At 32.9% G+C, this 26,700-nt stretch overlaps 1 protein-coding gene and 1 long non-coding RNA gene across 3 annotated transcripts; one reads left to right on the forward strand and one right to left on the reverse strand.

The window, feature by feature from the left end:
* Positions 1 to 1,169: 1,169 nt before the first annotated feature.
* Positions 1,170 to 10,710, reverse strand: LOC143078664 (carbohydrate sulfotransferase 15-like). 2 transcript variants are annotated; one of them, XM_076253541.1, is made up of 8 exons: positions 10,357 to 10,710; positions 8,379 to 8,514; positions 5,719 to 5,935; positions 4,498 to 4,629; positions 3,624 to 3,780; positions 2,867 to 3,032; positions 2,275 to 2,422; positions 1,170 to 1,466 (listed from the first exon to the last, which is right to left on the reverse strand). In XM_076253541.1, exons 1-8 carry the CDS (start codon positions 10,464 to 10,466, stop codon positions 1,225 to 1,227), a joined length of 1,308 nt encoding a protein of 435 aa, XP_076109656.1. In that variant the 5' UTR covers positions 10,467 to 10,710; the 3' UTR covers positions 1,170 to 1,224. The 2 variants fall into 2 exon arrangements, with proteins under 2 accessions (XP_076109656.1, XP_076109655.1); XM_076253540.1 differs by having other exon boundaries at positions 8,379 to 8,523; positions 10,357 to 10,701.
* A 5,973-nt stretch (positions 10,711 to 16,683) lies between these two features.
* Positions 16,684 to 23,165, forward strand: LOC143078665 (uncharacterized). Its single transcript, XR_012979244.1, has 2 exons — positions 16,684 to 18,546; positions 20,758 to 23,165. It is a non-coding gene; the product is annotated as an uncharacterized LOC143078665 (long non-coding RNA).
* The last annotated feature ends 3,535 nt before the right edge of the window (positions 23,166 to 26,700 follow it).

Below are 26,700 nucleotides of genomic sequence, written 5' to 3' on the forward strand. Positions count from 1 at the left end.
ATGTATCACCACTTGTTAGAACACTTCTCTATGGGCCTTTGTTTCCGACTAACTTTTAATGCAATTGATGTTATAAGAAATTAATATAAAACAATGGCCTTAATACAATGATCAGGAAGAAACGCCTGGAATTGTCACCGACTGTTATATAATTTCTATGAAAACTTTTTCTCATTTTTTTAATCATTAGTCATGTGTCTGTAATATTTTATTCTCCGGCATCAGCCCTAAAACGGATAAATCAGCATGTGCAATACTGATTACGTTGCCCTATTGATAAAAAAATAAGAGTTGATATTGCTTTTCGGACAGGGCCAGTACAAAAAAAACCAGGCCAAATACGGAAAAAAAGCCGTATTTGACCATGGGAATTGAGAATGAAAATGGAGAATGTTTAAAAGGGACAACAAGCCGATCAAAGGGCAAACAGAAACCGAAGGCCACAAAGGGTCTTCACCACAGCGATGAAAATCCTACGTCCGAACCCTATGCTACAAGTTGTACAAATTTTACACATGATAACAGAGACATATACACACACTCTGTAAACAAATCGCGCGTATGGCGTTTCAAATTATTAGCCTGGTACCTTTAATAATTGTGATAATATATTAAACTGACGAAAGGAGAGGGACGACAGTAAACACGTCATTTTCTGGTATAAAAAAAATTGAATATAATAGTGGGTTTTATTTAACTCTACATCTAAACTTTGTTTTGATGAATTACATCAATTGATACATCACAAAGTATTTCAAACATGCAAGACTGTTGTTACTCAATCAACTCCGTTATATCAACGGATATTTAAAAACGCATGGTAAAACTTGCGAGATTGTTACTGAGTCAATTCCATTATATCAACCGATCAAAAGTATTTCAAAACTTTGAGATTGTTACCTAGTCAATTCCATTACTTCAACTGATAAAAAAGTATCTCAAAACTTCCTCCTTTTGGCGTTCATGCAATTCCCTTGATTTTTTTGTCTTTTTGATCGATTTATGAGATATGAATTACAGTAGACTACTGTTCTCTTATAGAACAACTGTGACACCAGAAACAATGCATATGTGATAGTTTGTTCCTCAAGATTATTTAACTTTGGTACCGGACATAATGCTTATTTGATATTCTAATATTGTATAGAATTACAAATAATTAAGCAGACTAACATCTTTTATGAATTTATTCTATAAGTAAATATATTTAAGATTAGCAAAGTATTAGCCAGCCACCTTTTTCCTCAGCATTCGTTGTACATATTCCTCATAAGACACCTTTGACCACGCGAAGGATGGATCGTTTAGTAGTTGTGGTAACATTTTGGTGTACGGATCGTAAAGACTGTACAACATTTCTCGTGTTGCATTTAACATAGGTTCGTACTGCTTGCCTCCCTTTGTCTTGTTCCTGATTTTTGTTAACAACAATCCGTATTTCTTCATTTCTGCTGGTGACAACGTGGCTACAAAATAGTCGTTATTAGTGATTACACGTTCAGAAATACAATTCTAGGTACAGTCTCTGGTTTGAGATTAGCATGTAGTATCATGAAAAGTAACTGTTCGAACAGGTTTATACTACTGTTGCCTATATTTAGGATCAGCTGTGATTTAATTACTTTAGTATAAATTCTAAACTAGTTCTAGCTAGGTGATTACAAGTTAAATTTAAAGAAAGCTACATATTCACAAAGTACAGCTATAATTTAAAAAAAACTAGAATTTTCTAATGCCAACGCCGCAACAAGGGGTGGAAAAAATGAAATGTTGATGTCCATGTGTGCCTATATACATCCTTGTAAGCGCCTACATCCTTTTCTGATACATTTAGATTTGTTTGAAAGTAAGATTCATAACAAAACATGGATGAATATAAGAAGTAGCGTTTCATTTTTTTCTGTCTCTTCTTACCCTAGACCTACAATTGATGTGAGATAACATAATTCTTGGTTTTATTCTTCTTAATATTAACTTTCCTGCCAGTGTTGCTGTTGAATCCGTATTTTCCGGAACTGTATTGACTTATCCATGATTATTATACTTTATTTTTTTTACATTATCAGCCTCATTTTGGGAAAAGGATGTAATTCGAAATATCTTCTTTTGATTTATATTTTATACTTGTCTTTAGTCCCCCAAACCTAAGTCAGGTATATAACCTAAGTCAGGTATACTACACTGCGGAATTGTCATATTTTTTGTTGGTTTTATTTTACGTAATTTGATCATGTCAGACATTCAAATCAAATGAAATATTTGATTTTTACTCACACAGTCCGAGAAATTTGAATATTCTGTTTAATACTTCCTCTTTGTTGGTGACATACTCTTCCATTTTGATGAAGATAAATTGTTCTCTTGGAAATACATCCAGCCATTCTTTGATGTATAAGTAATACATACTGTTCAGTAACCGCACCTGTAAAACAATGATGTGGTTTAAGAAAGGAGTCATGTAATAATACACAAGTTGCTTTAAATTCTAATAAAGATAGAATATGTCTTTTAAGCCTTCAAAAGTCAGGCATGCATATTGTAAGTCATATCATAGTGTTGCCGACACAGAAATAACAGTATAATGGCAAACATAGGGATGCCCTTAATCCAAGGGAAAAACCAAGAGCTCTAACAAATTAAGCAAAAATGAAATGGAAAACAACTGTCATAGTCTTGACTTGGTACAGCCATTTCCTTATTTAGCGCATTAACCTGTTTTTACAGCTTGCTAATTTTCTAGACCTCTAAAGACCACATGAGTTAGAGTTCAAGCCGATTCATCGTAGTATTTTTGTATAAATTGTAGCACTAAGGTTAAGATTGAGGGCACATAACATGGGTCAGAGTTCAAGGCAATTGATCTTACCTTTGTAGAGATTGTTGCACGGAGGTCAGGATCTAGGACACACTGTCTGTCACCTTTCAAAGCCTTACATTCCATGAATTTATCAATAGCAAAATTCATTGTCTCGTGGAAAGCAAACTTATCATACTTTTTATCTTTGTTGAAAAAATGGTAACTTGAATACATTCTGAAAGAAAAAGATGATTGCATCTTACAAATCAAATAATTTGACTTTCGATACGTGTCAATTTCAGCGATGAAGTAAATGCAAAACAGAATGCAGAATGCTATAACTTCACTTTTGCCTAAGGGAGTTAGATCTTAATTCCTACTTATATCTTAAATTATTAAGGAAAGGGCAATAAACAGCTTGAAAAATACCAAATAGTTGCCATCACATCGGTTGTAAATCATTTAGTACTCTATGTGTGACGTGTAGCCTAAACAAATTATACCAATAGCATAACCCAGATTAGTTATTCCGATAAACAGGGATTGCACATGTAAACCTCATACTAAGCACGTTTGCTGACTTCTTGTTGACATAGCAAAAGAAAACCCATCAACTTATGAATGTCATGCGTCCACAGCGCTTTTCTTGATTTACTTCATTAGGAACATCAAAGCTAAATAATTGAAAGGCAGCTTGAAGGATATGTAAAAATTGTACAGTCGACGAACTCAATCACCAAAAGTACAATATATTATAAGTATAATAATTACCAAATCAAGATAAGGTCATTTTTTCCAGAGGAAGTTGTTTTAGTCGTAAGCTTACCTTTCTATCGGGTCTCGTAATGTGACAATGAACTTTGTCTTAGGAAGCACATGGCGGATAAGATGAGGAACCAACACTTTAGGTTTTGTTAGGTAAGTATTTTGTGGTATACGGTTCCATAAATACAACATCCATAAATAGGTAGGTGACCCTTCTCCTAAATACAAATAAATAAATAAAGTATATAAGTACAGTTTTAAGAATAACACTTGTTTTGTTTTTGTTAAGCTGACCAATTTAAACAGAGACATTAGTTTGATTTCTACAGTGTAATTCCAAGATAACAGACGTTCGTCTTGGGAATCATGTCTACCGTAAGTAATATTTTTTACTGAAATATGTACGTATATGGAGAGGTGTGAAACCGTGACAAAGGTTCTAAACCTAAAGCTTAATATAGATCAAAGGTCTTTGCAATCGATAATTGCAACGGAAAAAATGAACATTGAATGAATTAAATTCTGAATGTATATATCAATTTATATGCAGAAACATTACCTCCTGTGCATTTAAATTCTTGGGACTTATGCCCTTTCAGTCGACTTTATAAACCCTATTATATTAAATCGAAGAATCGTTTTAAAAAGAGTCGTTAGCATTCATATTCGTGTTCACTAATTGGACTAAAATTCTCATACTGTTATATAGCATACTAAATCGTATATCTAAATAACAATATGTCTGGAAAATAAACAATGAACAAAGCATGGACTCGATAAATATATCAGCGTAATTAAGAAAAACTTGTATATCTAAACCACAAAAATAGAGCACACAGCCAATCAAATGAAGCGCTTTATATTATCGACAATGACACTGTTACATAGATGATATATAGATACATATGTTGCCATGATGTTTTTTGTGAGGTTACCTGTAACTTTTCCATGATATCCGGTTTGATCTTTATTCGACTCTATTACTTTGGCTGCATTTGAGAAATACTCGGAGTACTGCTTAAAGTTCTCACGCTTCCCTCCACTGTATGGTGGCTGCCATGTGCTTCCTACGTGAATAGATTTTAAAAAATACAAATAAACGTTGTGTCTGATTTTGTACGAGCACTTTTATTTTATGTAAATTAGTACGCATTTAATGATTGATCGAATAAATTAAATTGAACAGATGCGCATAAAATTACATGGCACATCTGACGTCTGGTATCAGACAACGTAATGTATTCATAAATTGTTTGTATATTCATATTCATATATTAAAGACAATAAATATGGCATCTTAAAAACGTTACAGTTATAAAATTTCATTTCTAACTGTTATTAGTTAAATTGTAGACCAAAATAAATAAGATTTCTGAGTCATCTGTTTGAAATAAAAAAAAAATCCAGAAAAAACAACAACATAAGGATACTTGAATTACGGTTGTTCGCTCCTTTTGTATCTAAATTTTTGTCAGATATTTGGAATCCTCTTGTTTAATTCATGTATTGCCATTAAAACATATTCCTCGCTAACCCCTAGTTTTCTTTTCATAATTTTATTACATAAAGTTTTAAAAGCAATATTTGAAAATGCTATAGAATTCTTGTTAGTTTAATATCATGTTTTGAAAGAAAAAAGGCGCCAAAATTTTCAAATACTTATATCTAGAAAACAAGCACACGAACACTTCGTTTATAACTGATTTTTTAGTTCCTTTATTTATATACTATCAATTTTTAACAGCCTTTTTAAAGAACAGAGTAGTCAACATCCTTAGTCATTAACTGTTAAAGATTATGGCGATTAACTTATTGAATGCCTTTTTTTTAAAATAGCTTATCGTTTTTAGATGTTACGCTAGAAGGAAAAAATGCATTTTAAAACCAATTGTTGCATTGAGCTGATTCGGTAAATAATGAATATGTTGACGCCTGAGCGAAAACATTATCAATCAACATAATACCAAATGAAATAAAACAGCAACAAAATGGGAAATACTGTAGAACTGTATTATCTAGAAACAGTTGAATTAATCAAGGGATGTTTTAATACTAAAATAAGCAGACATTATCATATCAAAAAGTAAAATCCGTCCCAGAAAAAAAAAATTAAATTAAAGCTTTGCAAGACGTAAATTATTTGGACTAGACATTACCTGTTAACCTCAGGTTCCACCATGTGATTGATTTGTTTTTACCATTAGCACCACTTAAAGGGATGATATCAGGATGTGCAATCAATCTGCTAAACAAATCTGTAGTAGCACATTTAGACATTCCAATCTGGAGGAAATACGGAAGACAGGACAACTTGTCTGAATCATCGGGATACCAACAGGGATTTCTGTAACTCGGAGAATAACGAGGTGGTTTCTGCAATTTATAACACTACATTTTATGCATTTTGATTATTTTAGTTGTATATATAAAAGAGAAGATGTGGTATGATTGCAAATGAGACAACTCTTCACAAGAGACCAAAGTGACACAGAACATAACAACTATAGGTCACAGTACGGCCTTCAATAATGAGCAAAGCCCATACCGCATAGTCAGCTATAAAAGGCCCTGAAATGACAATGTGAAACAATTCAAACGATAAAACTAACGGCCTTATTTATGTACAAAAAACGAACGAAAAACAAATATGTAACACATAAACAAACGACAACCACTGAATTACAGGCTCTGCTTTTTCATTGATGTACACTCTATCCCTAATATATATATATATAAATAAGAAGGTGTGGTATGCTTGCCAATGAAACCATTCTCAACCATAAAGGTCGTGGTTAAAACGTAGATTTCAGATTGCGCAACATTGAAGAAGATGTTAACGAGCTAAAGTGGCGCTCAATGAAAACCAAGCTTATCTTTACTGGCATTTAATTTCACTCGGCAGAAAACACTGATGATATTACACTTAATTCAAAAACCCAAATGTCGTAAGACAAAATTAATATTAAAATCGTAGTTTACTTGATTAAAAACTATTTGTTTATCAATTCAACAAAATAGCAAAATAAAATTGAGAATGAAAACGCTATTAGAACTTAAAAATTAACACATAAACAGGGTCTGAATAAAATTTTCATTTTGTAATTCCTTTAAATCGCAAGACTAATGTAGACGGATTATTGCGTAAATGACATATCTTTCGAACAGTTGCAATGCATTATTAGTAAACGGTATTTACATTTAATAATGTAGAAAATCTCTTTTTAAAACAACATTGGAAAAACATGTTATGACCGTCTTAAGATTTAATTCCATATGAAAACAACTTTTATTTGATTACATTGATTGTTTTCTATTGTTATTATGTCTTTTAAAAGATCATACATGATTTCCTAAGCTGTTATGCAATGACAAAGATTTGTTCAGTTTGACAGAATATCAAATTCAAAATAAAAAAAAATAATATTAGTGTAAAATATGCAAAACGCATCGTTCAAAAGCAGATTGGTTTATGAATAGTTTAATGGATCAAATCAAGTTCGGACTAAATTAATATGAATGACAGCAAGTGCTTACAACCCCTCCCCCGCCTAAAACAAACAAGAGGGAGAGGTTATTTAATAAGATATTACACACGTGGGTTTTGCATTGTGTGGTAAATGTGCATTGTACATTACTCTGGATGTACATAATGTTCTCAACGTTAGTCTGGACGTACAAAGTGTACTTATACGTTAGTCTTAACGTACAAACTTTAAGTGTTTAAAAATTTTATTTGCTGAAAGAGACACAGGAAACAAGTTTAACCAATTAATAAAGTCTCCTTCTTTATATAAATTTACAATTACAAGTATACAGAGCCTACAAAGTTCAGTCGATATCTAAAGGTAATTGTTAAATGAAGCATAGTCTGAGAAAAAAAAAAGCATCAAACTAATAACAGAAACTTTCTAACATTGAACCAACGAATAAAACCTTTATTAAAACACATCTATGCTAGAAAAATACTCGGAGGGTTTGTGTACATTGGTTATTTAAATACTCACCATGAAACATTTATCTTCTGAATCAGTTGGAAAGATAAATACTTACCATGCATAATATATCTTCAGTTAGAAAGATAAATACTCACCGTGCATAATATATCTTCAGTCGGAAAGATAAAAACTTACCATGCATAATATATCTTCAGTTGGAAAGATAAATACTCACCGTGTATAATATATCTTCAGTTGGAAAGATAAATACTCACCGTGCATAATATATCTTCAGTTGGAAAGATAAATACTCACCGTGCATAATATATCTTCAGTTGGAAAGAGAAAGATAAATACTCACCGTGCATAATATATCTTCAGTTGGAAAGATAAATACTCACCGTGCATAATATATCTTCAGTTGGAAAGATAAATACTCATCGTGCATAATATATCTTCAGTTGGAAAGATAAAAACTCATCGTGCATAATATATCTTCAGTTGGAAAGATAAATACTCACCGTGCATAATATATCTTCAGTTGGAAAGATAAATACTCACCGTGCATAATATATCTTCAGTTAGAAAGATAAATACTCACCGTGTATAATATATCTTCAGTTGGAAAGATAAATACTCACCGTGTATAATATATCTTCAGTTGGAAAGATAAATACTCATCGTGCATAATATATCTTCAGTTGGAAAGATAAAAACTCGTCGTGCATAATATATCTTCAGTTGGAAAGATAAATACTCACCGTACATAATATATCTTCAGTTGGAAAGATAAATACTCATCGTGCATAATATATCTTCAGTTGGAAAGATAAATACTCACCGTGCATAATATATCTTCAGTTGGAAAGATAAAAACTTACCATGCATAATATGTCTTCAGTTGGAAAGACTGGTTTTTTTTCCGGACATATAAGTGTAACCCCTGTGTCATTACTAATATGAACCTGTGTCTGGACAAAACGTTCTGTGTCTGGTTTGGAGTTTATCCATGTTATCCTGGGAAGACTGTTAAAGTTTAATATTTAGAGCAACAAATAGCAGAATACAGTTCTAACAAAATAAACATAATATAAATCTTTATTGTAAAATTACATCCATAAGGGTCAAGCAATACAAACAAACAAAATCAATAAATTTGTATTAAATTATACAATTAAATACAATGCAATGCAATACAATACAATATAATAGAACATATTTTAAAAGTTCAATTATAAATTTATGTAAAATCACAATCATAAGCTTGTCTGACATGGGTCTGACCCCTCAGTTTTAAGGAACATATATACATGAGCGCTTTTAAAATCTAAAGAACTTCATATAGTCAACATTTGCTATGGTTCGTGTTGCTCTGTTTTCAATGTTGGGTTTTGTGTACTATTGTTTGTGTAATGGTCTTTTTCTTTTTTGGCCATGGCGTTGTCAGTTTAATTTCCAATTATGATTTTAAATGTCTCTGGTTTCTTTCGCTTCTTATCTAATAAAACTAACGGTACGAGTTTTACTGCACCAATTAAATAGTTTTCATTTCAAACAAACTGATTTTTATACATGTCCTGTGTTCAATATAAAAAAGGCAGATTTTGTATGATTGACAATTAGAACTAGCCTACAAAGTTCAAATGAAGTGGATGTAAAGCAATTATAGGCAAACATAAGACCTTCAACAATGAGAAAAACCCAAACCGTATGGTTAGCTTTAAAAGGCACCCGACATGAAATTATGAAACAATTTAAACTAACGGCATAATTTACATCAAATTAGTTGACGAAAAACAATTATGATAAACATGAACAACAACCTCTGAACTACAGGCTCCTGTCTTAGGACAGGCACGTAAAGAATGTGTCAGTGTTTAATATGTCTGTGATTGCTCACCCCCCTAAAACTAAACTGGGACAGCGGTGTAACAGTACAACATATATATATAATATATATATATAATAAACTATATAAGTCAGGAATCTGATGTTCAGTAGTTGTCGTTTGTTAATGTGGTTTATAAGTGTTTCTGGTTTCTTGTTTTTTATATACTAGAAGATTAGACCGTTGTTTTTTTCGTTTGTATGGTTTTACACTAGTAATTTTGGAGCCCTTTATAGCTTGCTGTTCGGTATGAGCCAAGGCTCCGTGTTGAAGACCGTAAATTAATTTGACCTATACTGGTTTACTTTTATAAATTGTATCTTGGATGGAATTTTGTCTCATTGACACTCACATCACATCTTCTTATATCTATATTATAAATATCAGTTGAAAATGGCTTAACTCACCAGATAGATACAAATAGAAATACTTCTTACAAAACAAAAACAGACGTGGCAGGGTACTTATACATCCCCAAAACAAAAGGACACAAAGTACAGATCTGAGAGAATTCGCAGTAAGTGACTGCTAGTTTAATTCTATTTACAACTAATGAATATAAAAACATGTATCTAAGACTTAACTCAATCAGCACACATCCATCATCCAGTGTACTTAGTGTTAAGACATCATTAACAGTCAGATAAAAACATGACTTTGTGAAATGCCAAACTTTGAGTATCAACAGATTGTAGTACTGTGAAAGTACATTTGTGTAATATTTAGAATGGTTTTGATTATAAATTGATAACAAAATCAATATTCACACCAATAAAAGCAATATTCAAAGATTTAAGTACAGTGTTGAATAGGTAACCTTTTAGAATAGTAAAATTACTTAAAACCTTCACTATGAATCCATGTTTCTACTCGGTCCTTCAAATATACATATATATATAATTTTAATTTAAATCAATTTTCTTTCTCTTATTTATATATATATATATATATATATAAATGTTATTTCTTACCTTACGGTAGCTGGTACTGTCTCTACTCTGATCGGTAGTTCCCGGAAAACAAAAATAACCAATAGAAACAAAAATATTGTCAATCCATAGATGATGTTCTTCTTCTGCATCGCTACTTGTATTTCAAATATTCAAACTTGGTGTACGTTTTGATTTCTGTTGAGATCTTTTAAACAAAGCCGAAAAGTCAACATCGCTGTTAAAGAATTAGGCGGATTTTAAAAATCACACAAAAGGATAGTATGTTGCTTAAATCTAATAAAAATAAATAAACGTTGTTTATTATGTATCTGTATTGTTGTGTACAATATTAATTCCAAATAATAACATTTAAACCAAAACTTAATGTCAACACTATTAAACAGGTTCGATCTTCGATAATAGTAAATGTGAATTATGTGTATATATGTATGGTACAGTAGTACTATCTGAGTATTCCACTTGAAAGTTGATACTAATTATTTAGCTTTGGTCCTCATAATAATCTGAAGATAAAATGGTGTTTTTAAATGTCGACGCTAAAACAGAGATACTTTAAACAGATTAAAATTATTTTACAGTTACATTAAGATGACCATTAAATCGAAGTCTCTCATTTATTGCGCGCTTAAAATAATTCTACACCTCCTGCGGCCATATACTGACCACCTTTATCAAATTGAAGATTGTGTAACACGAAGATTACTTACAATAACACATAGACCGTGTTCACAAAACTTACTTTTGGTACAAATGTGTATACTAAAACTCTGTTGCGCAAATCTAAAAAAAAACAAACAAAAAAAAAAACCCCTAAAGAATGATAAAGAGTGTAACAAAGCACAAAAGAGTTAAGGAAATCACAAAGACTTTATAAACACTTTATTTTTGTCCATCTGATGAGTTAAGCCTTTTCCAACTGATTGTTATAGTTCGTTCTTATGTTGTACTGTTATACCACTATCCCAGGTTAGTGGGAGGGTTGGGATCCCGCTAACATGTTTAACCCCGCCACATTATTTATGTATGTGCCTGTCCCAAGTCAGGAGCCTGTAATTCAGTGGTTGTCGTCTGTTTATGTGTTACATATTTGTTTTTCGTTCATTTTTTTTCACATAAATAAGGCCGTTAGTTTTCTCGTTTGAATTATTTTACATTGTCTTATCGGGGCCTTTTATAGCTGACTATGCGGTATGGGCTTTGCTCATTGTTGAAGGCCATACGGTGACCTATAGTTGTTAATGTCTGTGTCATTTTGGTCTTTTGTGGATAGTTGTCTCATTGGTAATCATACCACATCTTCTTTTTTATATTTATAAACACTATGGATCAAATAAATTGCATTTGACTTTTATATACATTGTATCTAGTGGATGCCATGCCTTAAAACTTTTCGAACTGTACAGGTTAGTCTGTTTAGTAGTTTTTGAAGTGTAAATAGACATTTTTGTCCATTATCTTATAATAAACTTCAAAGAAAGATTGTGACAAAGTGAGAAATATTATAAGAAAGTGATGGATGAAAATATCAGGTCGAACAACTGATGTTCTTAGACCATACTAACTGCCATTGGCGATTGCCAAATAAACGTATCACAAGATGTAACGCAATGGATCTTATTATTAATTTAGAACAGAAAACAATAAACTTGTGGAAAAGATGTTATACAGCAAACATGGGGTGCAAAAATTTGTACACCATATCCGGATTTCGACAATTAATGTCTCTTCATTGATGTAAAGAATCCAACCGGTATTTGGAAAGCCATATAATATACCTCAATTTAGAAAAGACTCTTGGATTTTGAAAAGAAATACTTTAGTAGCATGGACGGATCATATAAACACGAAGGCAAATATAATATACAAGCCCAAACGATAAGAAAATAGATTCACACTCTGTACAAATCTATTGGATAAGTTATGAAATAAAATTGAGAATGGAAATGGGGAATGTGTCAAAGAGACAACAACCCGCCCAAATAAAAAACAACAGCAGAAAGTCACCAACAGGTCTTCAATGTAGCGAGAAATTCCCGCACCCGGAGGCGTCCTTCAGCTGGCCCCTAAACAAATATATACTAGTCCAGTGATAATGAACGCCATACTAATTTCCAAATTGTACACAAGAAACTAAAATTAAAATAATACAAGACTAACAAAGGCCAGAGGCTCCTGACTTGGGACAGGCGCAAAAATGCGGCGGGGTTAAACATGTTTGTGAGATCTCAACCCTCCCCCTATACCTCTAACCAATGTAGTAAAGTAAACGCATAACAATACGCACATTAAAATTCAGTTCAAGAGAAATCCGAGTCTGATGTCAGAAGATGTAACCAAAGAAAATAAACAAAATGACAATAATACATAAATAACAACAGACTACTAGCAGTTAACTGACATGCCAGCTCCAGACTTCAACTAAACTGACTGAAAGATTATGATTTCATCATATGAACATCAGGCACAATCCTTCCCGTTAGGGGTTTAGTATCATACCATCATAACATATATGAGAAGAACATAACCCGTGTCATGCCAACAACTGTTTTTAGAATAAATGTGTTTAGTTCCGATACAAAGACCTTATCAATGACTCAATATTAACGCCAAAATATGCAATCTTTAATGACTTGACAACAGTATCGTAATTATATCCCTTCTTAATAAGTCTATTCAAAGGTTTTGTAAGTTTCTGAGGTGAATACTGACACCTTTGTGCTTTATAAAGAATATAACCATAAAAAATTGGATGTGAAATACCTGAACGTATTAAAAGTCTGCATGTTGAGCTATATTTACGAATAATGTCTTTATACCGATGATAAAATTTAGTAAATGTTTTGACTAGTTTGTGATATCGAAAACCCTGGTGTAATAATTTTTCAGTAATACATAAATTTCTCTCGTTAAAATCTAAAGCATTGTTACATACACGAGCGAATCGCACAAGTTGAGATATATAAACACCGTAAGATGGTGACAAGGGAACGTCACCATCTAAAAACGGATAATTAACGATAGGAAATGAAAAATCATCCCTTTTATCATAAATTTTAGTATTCAGCTTTCCATTAGTGATATAGATATCAAGATCGAGAAAAGGGCAGTGGTCATTGTTAGTATTAGCTTTATTTAAAGTAAGTTCAACAGGATAAATTTCATTAATATACATACTGAAGTCGTCATTATTGAGAGCCAAAATATCATCCAAATATCTAAAAGTATTATTAAATTTGTTTATCAGATGTTGTTTCGATGGGTCTTTGCTTATTTTTGTCATAAATTGTAACTCATAACAATACAAAAACAGGTCCGCAATAAGTGGTGCACAGTTAGTCCCCATTGGAATTCCGATAATCTGACGATATACGGAATCCCCAAAGCGAACAAAAATGTTATCTAGTAAAAATTCAAGGGCATATATAGTATCAAAGCATGTCCAATTAACATAGTTTTTTTGCTTATTGCTACTAAAAAATGACCTAAAAGAGTTTGAACATATATATTCACATTCTGATTTTTTGAATGCCCATTTAATTAGGTGTGTGATTTTTTTCTTAATGAGAATGTGAGGCAATGTGGTATACAGGGTAGAAAAATCAAAACTTTGAACAGATTCAAAATCACCAATATAAGCATGCAATTTATCAAGTACTTCCAACGAGTTCTTGACACTCCAAAAGTAATTTATTCCACTATTTTCGAAGGCCTTATTTGAACAATTTATTATCAGGTTTTTAATTGTACCAAGTGTGCTGGTAAGAAGAATAGACAATTTAGTAGTTGAACAATGGCTTGAAGACGAAATAAATCTATATTTGTAAGGGGTTTTGTGTAGCTTCGGAAGCCAATACATAGTTGGGACTTTCATTGTATTTGGCTCTGCTTGTAAAGCGGTGCCTAAAAGTTTATGTTTGTTACAGATTTCGTTTTCTGAATATTTAATACAATCATATATAATGTTGGTTATTTTCTTCCTTTATTTGGTTGTGGAATCATTATTGAATTTATTCTTTGAAGGAGAATGATAACTTATGAAAATAACTAATAAATTGATTTTAATACACATTTTAATAACGGGAAAACCAACTGTTTAATCTATATAAAAATCGAGAAACACTTCTGAACCACTTATACCTGCATAATTTTTATCCAAAAATGGTTTCCCGTTTGAATGGTTTTAACTTGTAATTTGGGGGCTTTTATAGCTAGGTGTGCGCCAAGGCTCCATGTTGAAGACCATAATTTGACCTATAATCATTGTGGTTTACTTTTATAAATTGTGACTTGGATGGAGAGTCTTCTCATTGAAACTCATACCACATCTTTTTATATCTATTTGACCAATAATGGTTTATTTTCATAAATTGTGACTTGGATGTGGTGTTGTCTCATTCGCACTTAAGCCAATTTATCTTAAAAATTTATTACATGTTTGGGTGTACCTGAGAAAGAGGGACTATTTATATATATGGATTATGTAGTTTATTATGACTGTTAAAACTGTATGTATGCAAGACTATTGTTCTTTCTTTTTGTTTTTGCCTTATTTATGTTTTTTTTTTTACTCTTCTTCTTCTTCTTCTTTTTCTTTGGTGTATTTTCTTTAAAAACATCGTTAGTTACAATTCAAAGAAGAATTAAAAACCAATTCTTCAGAGAACAATTGAAGGTCTTTCCACCTCGATAACAAGAATGAAATTTAAAAAACGATGTTAGAAAATGTCACTCCTTGTTGATGTTATTTGGTTCTTCAAATTGATATAAAAGATAAGACTTATAGGTATATTCAGAAGACTTGAAATAATTTTTAGCAAAGGTCAAAATTTAGAATGTCAAATTGACCTTTGATCTTGACCTTAATTTCAAGGTCATAGGTCAGTGATCTCAAATCAAAAGACCCCAGGTCAATCATTTGTATGGTTGTGGAGAAATACTGATTTCAAATACATAAGGGGAGAAAACTCCTATAAGGGTTAACCAAAACACTTCGACTGAATAGATTGAAGTTGCGCCTTTATGTAAACAATAATTTGGCAAACAAATCATATCATTTACTGTAACAGTTTCTTTTGAATAACGATAACAAGCAAAATCAAAAATTTATAACATGACCTTGACCTTCGACCTTGATCTCAATTTCAAGGTCATAGGTCAGTGAACACAAAACGAAAGACCGGAGGTCAATCACTTGTATGGTTGTGGAGAAATACTGATTTGAAATACATAAGGGGAGAAAACTCCTATAAGGGTTAACCAAAACACTTTGACTGAAATAGGTTGAAGCTGCGCCTTATTGTAAACAGTTATTTGGCAAACACATCATATCATTTACTGTCACAGTTTCTGTGGTATAACGATAACAAGCAAAATTCAAATTTAGAACATGACCTTGACCTTTGACCTTGACCTCAATTTCCTTCAAATGGACCAAAGACTTCATATCAAAAGATTGTAGGCCTCTACGACTTATAACGTATGAATTGATCCAACAAATCGCCTATCTTAAATTTTCAAAGGGAAATAACTCCCATTAGATGTCTTCCGATCACTGAAGTCAAAATAAACCAAATCATTCTCAAGAGTAGACGACCAATTTGGTGAAAGCAGTTTGCTTAAATCTTTTACGGTTTTAGAGATATAGCGATAACAAGAAAAAGGGGACGCGGGGAGATAACTCCTATAAGAATAAGTGTTTGGTCACACAGGGTGAGTTTTGAAACCCCCAGTGCTGTACATCATTGGCCAAAAAATCCATTCGATATGTTGTAAGACAAAAAAGCATCTCAGACGGCAGAAGAAAAAAAAACAAAATTAAAAACCAATTGTTCAGAGAACAATTGAAGGTCTTTCCACCAGTAAAATAAGTTTTATTATAATAAAAACATTTTTGGCAGTAAATTTTTATACACTAAATTTTAGCTTTATGGGCTACTGTTTCAACTTGTGTAGGTTTTATTTCTTATCAATGGTGTAATAAGAAACCGAAAATTTCCATGGTCTTTGTCTAGGAATTATGCAAGTTTTCGATTACAGGCAGTCAAGGTCAGCATGGTCATGGCATGATCAGGGTCAATACTAATTATCATTGGCCACAAATATTTTAATTGACCAATGAGGTTAAAGTGCATGCTAACTTTCAACAAGCGTCAAGTTGCGCCCGCATTATCGCAATTGCACTGAATGCTACTAGACGCTATTTTTGATTTGCCAGAAAAGTAAAGATTTTCAATTTCAAGTTTGTTCCTGAAAGAGGCTTTATTCAATTTTGGACAGAAGATAACTGACGATTAGGTACAGAAAAGACGTCATTAGGATTACACAGAACTTGTTCAGAAGGTAAAAGCCATCTAAAATATTCTTTTATTCAAAATATTCGTATTATTTTTATATTGTAAATTCTAGATTTGTTTATTATGATTCATCGAGTTTTAATATTTGGTCATTCATTTGTACATAGATTAGAATCATTTTTGTACGAGAATCGTGCAGAAGGGCTATACAATTTAGGTTTCGATGGTACCGAAATTCAGGTTCAATTTGCCGGTTTCGGTGGTAGTACATTGCGTCCGGGTCGTAAATGCATTCAGAAACCAGAATTTATGCAAGTGTTTGACACTTTTAAACCAGATTCTGTATTTATTCAAATTGGCGGTAATGACTTGACAAGCGAGAAGAATCCTGAGAAATTGGCTCGAGACATCGCGTCATTCTGTGATTACATAATCACAGTGTATGGTGTTGGTCACGTGATCGTTGGGCAATTACTGCCGAGGTATTCCGAAAGGTCGGGTCCCGATTATAACAACAAAGTAAACAAAGTGAATCAGGTACTGTTTTCATCTTTGAAATCACGTACAAATATTACTTTTTGGAAACATCGGGGCCTGTGGAAAAACACGAAAGCTTTGTTGTCAGATAAAGTTCATTTAAATGGTGAAGGTATGCACATCTATGCTAAAAGTATTCGTGCAGCTGTCGGTAGTGCAAATCGTATGAAATAATTTTAATTAATAAAATCAAACTGAAAAAGAGAGATCTAACGGGACGTTTACATAGTTTACTTATAATAAATGAAAAGCTTATTTATAGTATGCTATTATCTGTACATGTACATCATTGTTTTGTTATTCATGAAAACTTATGCATCAGTCATTAATGATACTTTAATTATTATATATATACAAATTTTTGCAGACAATCCACTGCTCTTGTTAAATTTATTCAATTAGTGTGGCACACAAATGTATCATTATACGCATGGTTTTATTGCCATCATTATGGCTATGGTTATCATATATGTCAGTGCAATTTTGTAAAATGGTATCAATTTGCACTGGTTACATGGTTATATTTTGTATCATTATACATACATATGGTTAACCATCATTATGGTTATGGTTCTGATATTCATAGTGCATTTTTGTATTTATGTATCAGATTACACTGGTTTTATTTACAAATTTTTTTTTTTACATGTACCATACTTTACATGGTTATTATCATGTATGGTTACAATGTAGTTGACATATAATATTGCATTTTTGTGTGCCACATTGTTCGTTGCGTGAACTTTTTGTATGAACAATTAACAATGAATAGCATTATATAAGTGATATACATGTATGCATATTTGTCTGATGTTATATTATGGTCAAAACACATTATCAGGTATTCAAGAATTATTTTTGTTTACTTTAAAGATGCCTAAACAAAGAGCTAGATCCAAAAGAAGAGCTGCTCCTTCCGACCTTACAGACCGGGACCTTGTCATAGATCCCGTAGTTCTGCCAGCTGTGGAAACAACTACAAGTAATACACCAAGAGGGCGGAAACGTGTTCGAAACATTGGTCCAACTCCATCAACAGCTCCTGTGATGAACATTGCTAGTACAACAGCACAGCCAACAGCAGATGAAATAGCTGCAGCAATGATCACACAGTTGAAAGGAGCTGGTTTACACCTAACAGACAGCAGTGGAGTCAGACTATCAGATGACAGATTGTCAAGTGTGTGTGGTATGCGCTCTGGTGCAACACAGGAAGCAGTTTCTGGCGCTGATAACCAAACAGAGAGTCAGCATACATTGCCGTCGTCATCATCAAACACCGTTCATTATTCATTGGTACCACCTGTGACGTCAGACCTATCGGTGGCTGGATACTTCACAGCTAGTAGCCCAACAACACAAGAAGACCAAACATTAGGTATTGACAATTCGTCTATAGGGCAGACAGCAAGTTATTTAATTAGAAATACTTTACCCTTGGGTTTTAATGTCAGTGAAAAAATTAGGAAAGACATAATGTCCGATAGTTACGTGGATTTTGTTACTCTTTCTCCAAATTTTAATGAAGATGAGGATGATGATGTTCTTTTCAAATCGAAAGCTGTAAAAATTTCTACATACGCAAAACCAAAACAGTTGTTTTCAATTCATCAGTGGACTGAAGCTTTTGATATTTATATGTCTATTTATTATGTGAACCATCCAGAACATATTTTAAGTCTTATTAAATATGCATATAATGTTAGAGCCATGTCAAAGCAATTTGGGTTTAATATGGCAAAATCTTATGATGAAACGTTTAGAAAGGTACGCAGAGTGATGAAATTTGATTGGGCAGTTGTAAATGATGATCTTTGGCGCACTGCCTTTTATGATCATTTCAATCGTTCAAATACTAATACCGGTAACAATGCATCAAATAATAAACATGTTAAACAAAGTGGAGGTCCTCCCTTTCAACGGCGGGTTCAGCAACAAAGCAGTCAATTCCCACCTGGTTTCTGCTGGACCTACTGTAGAACAGGTGGCTGCTCCAGTGACAACTGCAAACATAAGCACCAATGTGTGCAATGTGATAAAAAACATGCCACAGTCTCATGTAAAGAGTGGCTTACAACCCACAAGTCTACCAACACCAATAAAAGTAAATAAATTGAAAATTTTTCTCAAAGGCTATGACAAAGCAATGAAATTAAATTTAATACAGGGTTTTACATTTGGCTTTAAAATAAATTCTTTGCTTGATAAAAAAGTGGACAAATTTCCTTCCAACCATAAAAGCGCAAGAGAAAATCCTGACGCGGTCAACCTCAAATTAAATAAGGAAATTTTGAAAGGCAGAATAAAAGGACCTTTTGATGAACCACCCTTTGAAAAATTTATCTGTTCTCCCTTGGGTCTAATACCTAAAAAAGAAAGTGGGTCTTTCCGCTTAATTCATGACCTATCTTTTCCAAAAGGGGACTCTGTCAATTTTTGGACACCACCTGAATACACTTCAGTTTCATATCAAAATATTGAAACTGTCATAGAACTTGTTCAAGAACACGGTTTCAACTGTGAAATGAGTAAGGCCGATGTTGAAGATGCGTTCCGTTTAATTCCTGTGCATTTTTCAGAATACCATTTATTGGGCTTTAAATGGGAGGAAAAGTTTTATCATGATGCAGCCCTCCCCATGGGGGCCTCTTCTTCTTGCCAACTTTTTGAAAATTTTTCCTCTGCTCTTCAGTGGATTTTGAATAGCAAATTTCAAATAAGAGGTGTTTCACATTTGTTAGATGATTTCTTTTTTGTAGGGGAAGCAAATACTAACAAGTGTTCTGTAGCACTTAACACATTTTTAACTTTATCAAAAACCTTAGGTGTGCCTATAAAAGATGAAAAAACTCAATTACCTACAACATGCATAATTATCTATGGCATTGAGATTGATTCTAGGGCTATGGTAGCTCGATTACCAAAAGATAAAATAGCAAAAATTTTGGGTCTCCTTAACATATTTAAGGTAAAAAAGAAAGTTATTCTTCGAGAATTACAGTCTCTTTTAGGTTTATTGAATTTTGCCTGTAGTGTTGTAGTTCCGGGACGAGCATTTCTTAGAAGGTTATTCGATCTAACAATTGGCCATTCATGTCCTCATTATAGAATTACACTTAATTCAGAAGCGAGAGCTGATTTGAGGGCATGGTTTGATTTTGTATCTAATTACAATGGAAAGTCCTGTTTTTTGTTTCAAAAATGGTTGTCTTCCGAATCATTAAAGTTGTATTCAGATGCAGCTGGGGTTCATGGGGGATATGCTGCTGTTTTTGGCAGTACTTGGTTTGCAGGGGAATGGCCTCAAAATATGCTTCAATTACACATTACAATAAAGGAGTTGTTTCCTATTGTTCTTGCTGTGGAAATATGGGGGCATTCATTGTCAAATCATAAGGTACTGTTTTTGACTGATAATCAGGCGGTTGCTGATATTATTAATAAAACTTCATCACGAGATAAAATTTTAATGAAATTGGTCCGCAGGTTAGTTTTGGCATCGCTGAAGTTTAATATACATTTTAAAGCAAAGCATATTGCGGGTAAGACAAATGTAGTCTGTGACTTGTTGTATCGTTTTTCTTTTCAGAAAGCCCATCACATAGCTCCTTGGTTAAGTCCAACTCCAGTTTTAGTGCCACAGCATCTTTTGAATCTATGACGAGAAAATTATTGCAAGCTTCACTATCAACAGCAACAAGAGCTTCTTATAATAGAATGTTAAAAGCATACGAACAGTTCTGTAAGGAACATTTTCCTTTATCACAGGCTTATCCATCTACGCACATGATGGTGTCTCATTTTATTAGCTTTCTGTTTTTGCAAAATTATAAACCATCTACAATAGCATCTTATGTTTCTGCTATAAGTTATGTTCACAAGTTAAAATGTTTGACTGATCATACAAATTCTTTTTTGATAAAAAAGATTATCAAGGGTGCACAAAATTTGAGGAGTTCCTGTGACACCAGATTACCCATTACAAAAGAGATCTTATCAAAATTATTGTTAGCGGTTTCCAATGTTATACGGGATCAGTTCAATCAGTTCCTTTTAAAGGCTATGATGTCTTTGGCATTTCATTGTTTCCTCAGGATAGGAAAAATTGCTGTTAAAAACAAAAATGAAAACAACAAAGTTTTACAGTTGTCAGACATTTCTGTGGGTTATAAAAATCAGGTCCCAATAAATATGACCGTCACAATAACATTTTATAAACATAGTGACTTGCGTCCCAAGACTATTTTAATTACTCGAAACTTTGGTAATATGTTTTGCCCTGTAAAAACAATGATGGATTATATAAAGGTAGCAAAACACAAGTCAGGTCCCCTTTTTCAATTTCTTTGTGGTACACCAGTATCATACACTTATTTCAATTCCTCTTTGAAGTCCCTATTAATTTGTATAGGTTTAAGCCCAGAGCTTTACAAGGGTCATAGTTTTAGAATAGGCGCTGCAACAAGTGAAGCAGCTAAAGGCACATCTTTATCTGTTATACAACAAATGGGTAGATGGAAATCAAATGCATTGCAAAATTACATTCGAATGGATAATTTTTGAGTATGATTTGACGGGGGTCAACAGGGCTTGCTCTGCCAAATAAATTATATTTTTCCAGTATGTATTAATTAAGCTGGTAGAGGTCAACAGGGCTTGCTCTATCTTTTACTATTTTCTTTTATTTGCGTTTATTTAGAGTAGACTTTTATGTCAAATTGGATAGAGGTCAACAGGGCTTGCTCAATCCATTGTTCAATATTGTTTGCAAAATGATATGTAAATATATTTGTATTGTATTTTTTCATTTTTGCTAAATTTTATATATAACTATGTATTTTGTCTTTGATTATATTGTTTCACTCTGCGTACCTTACACATTTAAGTTACTTTAATGTTGGTAATAGGATGAACTTCAAGCAGTATGACATGGGAATGTAAAGGTCAAAAGGGTTTGCTTTACATTGGCATTTCTACTGGCCAAACAGTTACGGTAGAGGTCAACAGGGCTTGCTCTGCCTAATTTTTTTTTTTTATTTACACTAATGTTTTGAGTTGAAAGATATGTTATTTTTCTGAATTTTTCCTTTTGTCATAAAAAGTAGTCTCCAAGGATGTCTCGGGTGGCGGTCTCCCCAACTCAGGGACTTGGGGATCATGGCGGTATTTATTCCCCACCTTTGCAATTGTTGTCATTTATTCAGTTTTGTTTGATGACATAATTGTCCATCACTGTCAGTTATATAATGCTTTATGATATTCTGAATAAATGACCTTTTTCACAAATCTTGAGTTAGATATTCTGCAAATGAACTCGCATCCTTGGTTTCCATTTTCATGTCTTTATTTGGATAGGAAGAAAAGTTTAGCTGACAAAAAATAAGTTTTATTATAATAAAAACATTTTTGGCAGTAAATTTTTATACACTAAATTTTAGCTTTATGGGCTACTGTTTCAACTTGTGTAGGTTTTATTTCTTATCAATGGTGTAATAAGAAACCGAAAATTTCCATGGTCTTTGTCTAGGAATTATGCAAGTTTTCGATTACAGGCAGTCAAGGTCAGCATGGTCATGGCATGATCAGGGTCAATACTAATTATCATTGGCCACAAATATTTTAATTGACCAATGAGGTTAAAGTGCATGCTAACTTTCAACAAGCGTCAAGTTGCGCCCGCATTATCGCAATTGCACTGAATGCTACTAGACGCTATTTTTGATTTGCCAGAAAAGTAAAGATTTTCAATTTCCCACCCACCTACACCCTCTTTTTTTTTTTTTTAAAGTTGTAGTATTATTATTCTATCATATATATGTTGATTGTATATAATTGTTTGTTTATGTTTTGTAATTTGTTTATTGATGAGTGGCGGTATTTATTCCCCACCTTTGCAATTGTTGTCATTTATTCAGTTTTGTTTGATGACATAATTGTCCATCACTGTCAGTTATATAATGCTTTATGATATTCTGAATAAATGACCTTTTTCACAAATCTTGAGTTAGATATTCTGCAAATGAACTTGCATCCTTGGTTTCCATTTTCATGTCTTTATTTGGATAGGAAGAAAAGTTTAGCTGACAAAAATATCTATTTTGATATTAGAATATTAAAAATCAGTCTAAAATGTCAGTTCCTATGGCTTTATGATGTAAAGATATGAATTTTAAGCAAAGGTCATAATCTAGAACGTCAAATTTACCTATGACCTTGACCTCAATTTCAAGGTCACAAACTGAGGATCTCAAATCAAAAGACCCTAGGTCTCTAATATGTATGGTTAATAAGTTATATCACTTTACGCATAATTTTAGATATGATAGGGGCTAAAACTCCCAGTCATTGTCTACGCACCCTTTCAACCAAAATTATTATGTTACGACATGTCGCAACTAACAATTTAGTAAAAATAATTTGTCGATATCTTATAAGGTTTATAAAAATGAGTGAAAATAAGCCAAAATCAAAATTTAGAATATGACCTTGACCTTTGACCTTGACCTAATTTTCATTTTTTTGGACCAAGGATCTCAAATCAAAAGACCCTAGGTCTCTATCACTTATGGTTTTCCAGTTTAAAATACATTTCAAAATTTCAAATACAAAAGGGAAATAACTCTCATATGGAATCTCGATACGGCTTCGGTCAAAATAAAACAGAACATCCTGAGGATATAACGAGCAATTTGGAAAAATAAATTTGTCGGTTTCTTATACGGTTGCAAAGCCTTAGAGATAACAAGAAAAACAGTGTTCGGGGAGATAACTCTTATATGGTAAAGTATTCGGTTAAGCAGAGTTGGTTTCAAAAGCGTATAAACTGTTCGATATCATATTCCAAATTTCTAAGCGACATCTTGCGAAACAAAAAAAACAGCGAAGGAAAAAAATTAGGCGGAAGAAAAAAAAAAAATAATAATCAGAAGAAAAGCAATAGGTCTTTCCACGGAAAAGTGGAAAGACCTAATAATCAGAAGAAAAACAAAAGGTCTTTCCACGAAAAGTGGAAAGACCTAAATATGGCAAAAAAATATATCTTTTCATGTATGGTTTATGGTTATGTTTTCAAAGAATGAAATCTAATTTCTCCATCATTTTAAGGACAACAGAGAATTTATTTATAAAAGTATTTATTTCAGATGTATATATCCATACAATTAGAAACATGACTGTTTGACAATAACGGCGTTGCCATGGTTAATAAAAAACAGAAAGAATTATGAGTTGAATTCTGCAGTTGTTTATAAGGTCGATCTTTTTGTATTTTTTATTCATTGAACCTTGGGTTGAGAGTTGCTTTAAATATTCAATTTGCTTTATAAAAATATATTATAAGGAAAATCACAGTAAATAAGAATTATTGAAAAATAAGGCTCGATTGATCGAACAATCAAAATTCTAAATTGAGCAATGAAAGTTAATATAATTACTATTTTAAAAAGTCTACTGCCATACCACACTTGTATTCGTCCTTTAAATACAGTTTTATTTAGTAAGGATAATATATTCTGGCGAGGTAAAAAGTAATGTTGCTGGTGATACTGATGAATGCCATGCGCACAGAAGTATTTAAAAAAAAAATATGCATCATGTAGGCTTTCGACCAAACCGTTTGGAAATTCAAACATAGTTTTAGTCTGAGTTACTTGATTATTTTTATTAGTTGTTAATGGTTTGAACTAGCTGTCAGTAACTACGAGGACTATCAGATATTTTTGTAGTTAGTATCCTGCTCTGTCCACTATGAGTTTTGTTAGATGTATTTCATTTGTTTCTATCCAATGAGTTAAGCCTTTTCAACTGACTTTTGGAGTGTGTTCTTATGTTGTACTGTTACACCACTGTTCTAGGTAAGGGTACAATTGGGTGCCCGTTTAACATCGCCTCATTGTATGTGTGTCTGTTTTAATTCAGGAGCCTATACTTCAGTGGTTGTCGTTTGTTTCTTTGTATCTTAATGTTTTTTACCTTCATTATTTTACTCATTGTTTAGGCCCTACGGTGACCTATAGTTCTTATTTTCCGTGCTATTTTCAGTATTTTGTCTTTTGTGGAGGGTTGTCTCGTTGGCAATCATACCAAATCTTCTTATTTTTATATGTGAAATGTTTGAGACACACTCCTTCCTCCCCCTCCGAAAAAACAACACAAACAAACGAACGAACAAACAAACAAAAAAAAATATTCATGATTCTATCTCTTATTCCAATTGTTGATTAAATGTTTACAAAGTTAACCAACTGGGACATTCGAATGGTCAGTGAAAAAATAAGTTATTTAAAATGGACGCAGACTTTTTGAATTTGATTTATAGGTTACGAACGAACGATTTGAATTTATTGCACGGATACATTTACGTAATACACAGAGTTTAAAGTTATCTGCAACAACTTTCTCTTGACTGCAAAAAAACGTTTGTAAAGAGAGGATAAACAATCTTTTACTTTAGTATGGAATTTTATAGATATAGCTGATTTATGAATGAACATTATTGAGACTACTCCCGTTTTCATTTTTCTATTGTGTGTTGTGTAGGCTTTGTTGGTTTTCGTTTTATCCATGGCATTGTTATTTCGTCTTCGTCTTACCAGTTCAAGCATTTAACATCTACAACGTGTTATTTGTAGCACTGAATTACAACGCTCCACCCATTGGACATCTACAACGTGTTACTTGTAGCACTGAATGACAACGCTCCACCCATTGGACATCTACAACGTGTTACTTATAGCACTGAATGACAACGCTCCACCCATTGGACATCTACAACGTGTTACTTATAGCAATGAATGACAACACTCCACCCATTGGACACCTACAACGTGTTACTTATAGCAATGAATGACAACGCTCCATCCATTGGACATCTACAACGTGTTACTTATAGCAATGAATGACAACGCTCCACCCATTGGACATCTACAACGTGTTACTTATAGCACTGAATGACAACGCTCCACCCATTGGACACCTACAACGTGTTACTTATAGCAATAAAAGTGAGAAAGGAAATGGTGAATATGTCAAAGCGACAACCACCCGACCATAGAGCAAACAACAGCCGAAGGCAACCAATGGGTCTTCAATGTAGCGAGAATTCCCGCACCTGTAGGTGTCCTTCAGCTGGCCCCTAAAATATGCATAATAGTACAGTGATAATGGACGTCATACTAAACTCCGAATTATACACAAGAAACTAAAATTTAAAATCATACAAGACTAACAAAGGCCAGAGGCTCCTGACTTGGGACAGGCGCAAAATTGCGGCGGGGTTAAACATGTTTATGAGATCTCAACCCTCCCCCTATACCTCTAGCCAATGTAGAAAAGTAAAAGAATAACAATACGCACATTAAAATTCAGTTCAAGAGAAGTCCGAGTCTGATGTCAAAAGATGTAACAAAAGAAAATAAATAAAATGACAATAATACATAAATAACAACAGACTACTAGCAGTTAACTGACATGCCAGCTCCAGACCTCAATTAAACTGATTGAAAGATTATGTCTTCATCATATGAATATCAGG

Source organism: Mytilus galloprovincialis, chromosome 6 (genome assembly GCF_965363235.1).
Source record: "Mytilus galloprovincialis chromosome 6, xbMytGall1.hap1.1, whole genome shotgun sequence".
NCBI lineage: Eukaryota > Metazoa > Mollusca > Bivalvia > Mytilida > Mytilidae > Mytilus > Mytilus galloprovincialis.

Coding starts and splice junctions, on each gene's coding strand:
- LOC143078664 (XM_076253540.1), bottom strand. CDS start 10,466: ATGCAGAAGAAGAACATCATCTATGGATTGACAATATTTTTGTTTCTA. Junction 8,524..10,356: donor ACAGTACCAGCTACCGTAAG/GTAAGAAATAAC, acceptor AAACTTTAACAG/TCTTCCCAGGATAACATGGA. Junction 3,781..4,497: donor ATATCATGGAAAAGTTACAG/GTAACCTCACAA, acceptor ATTTGTATTTAG/GAGAAGGGTCACCTACCTAT.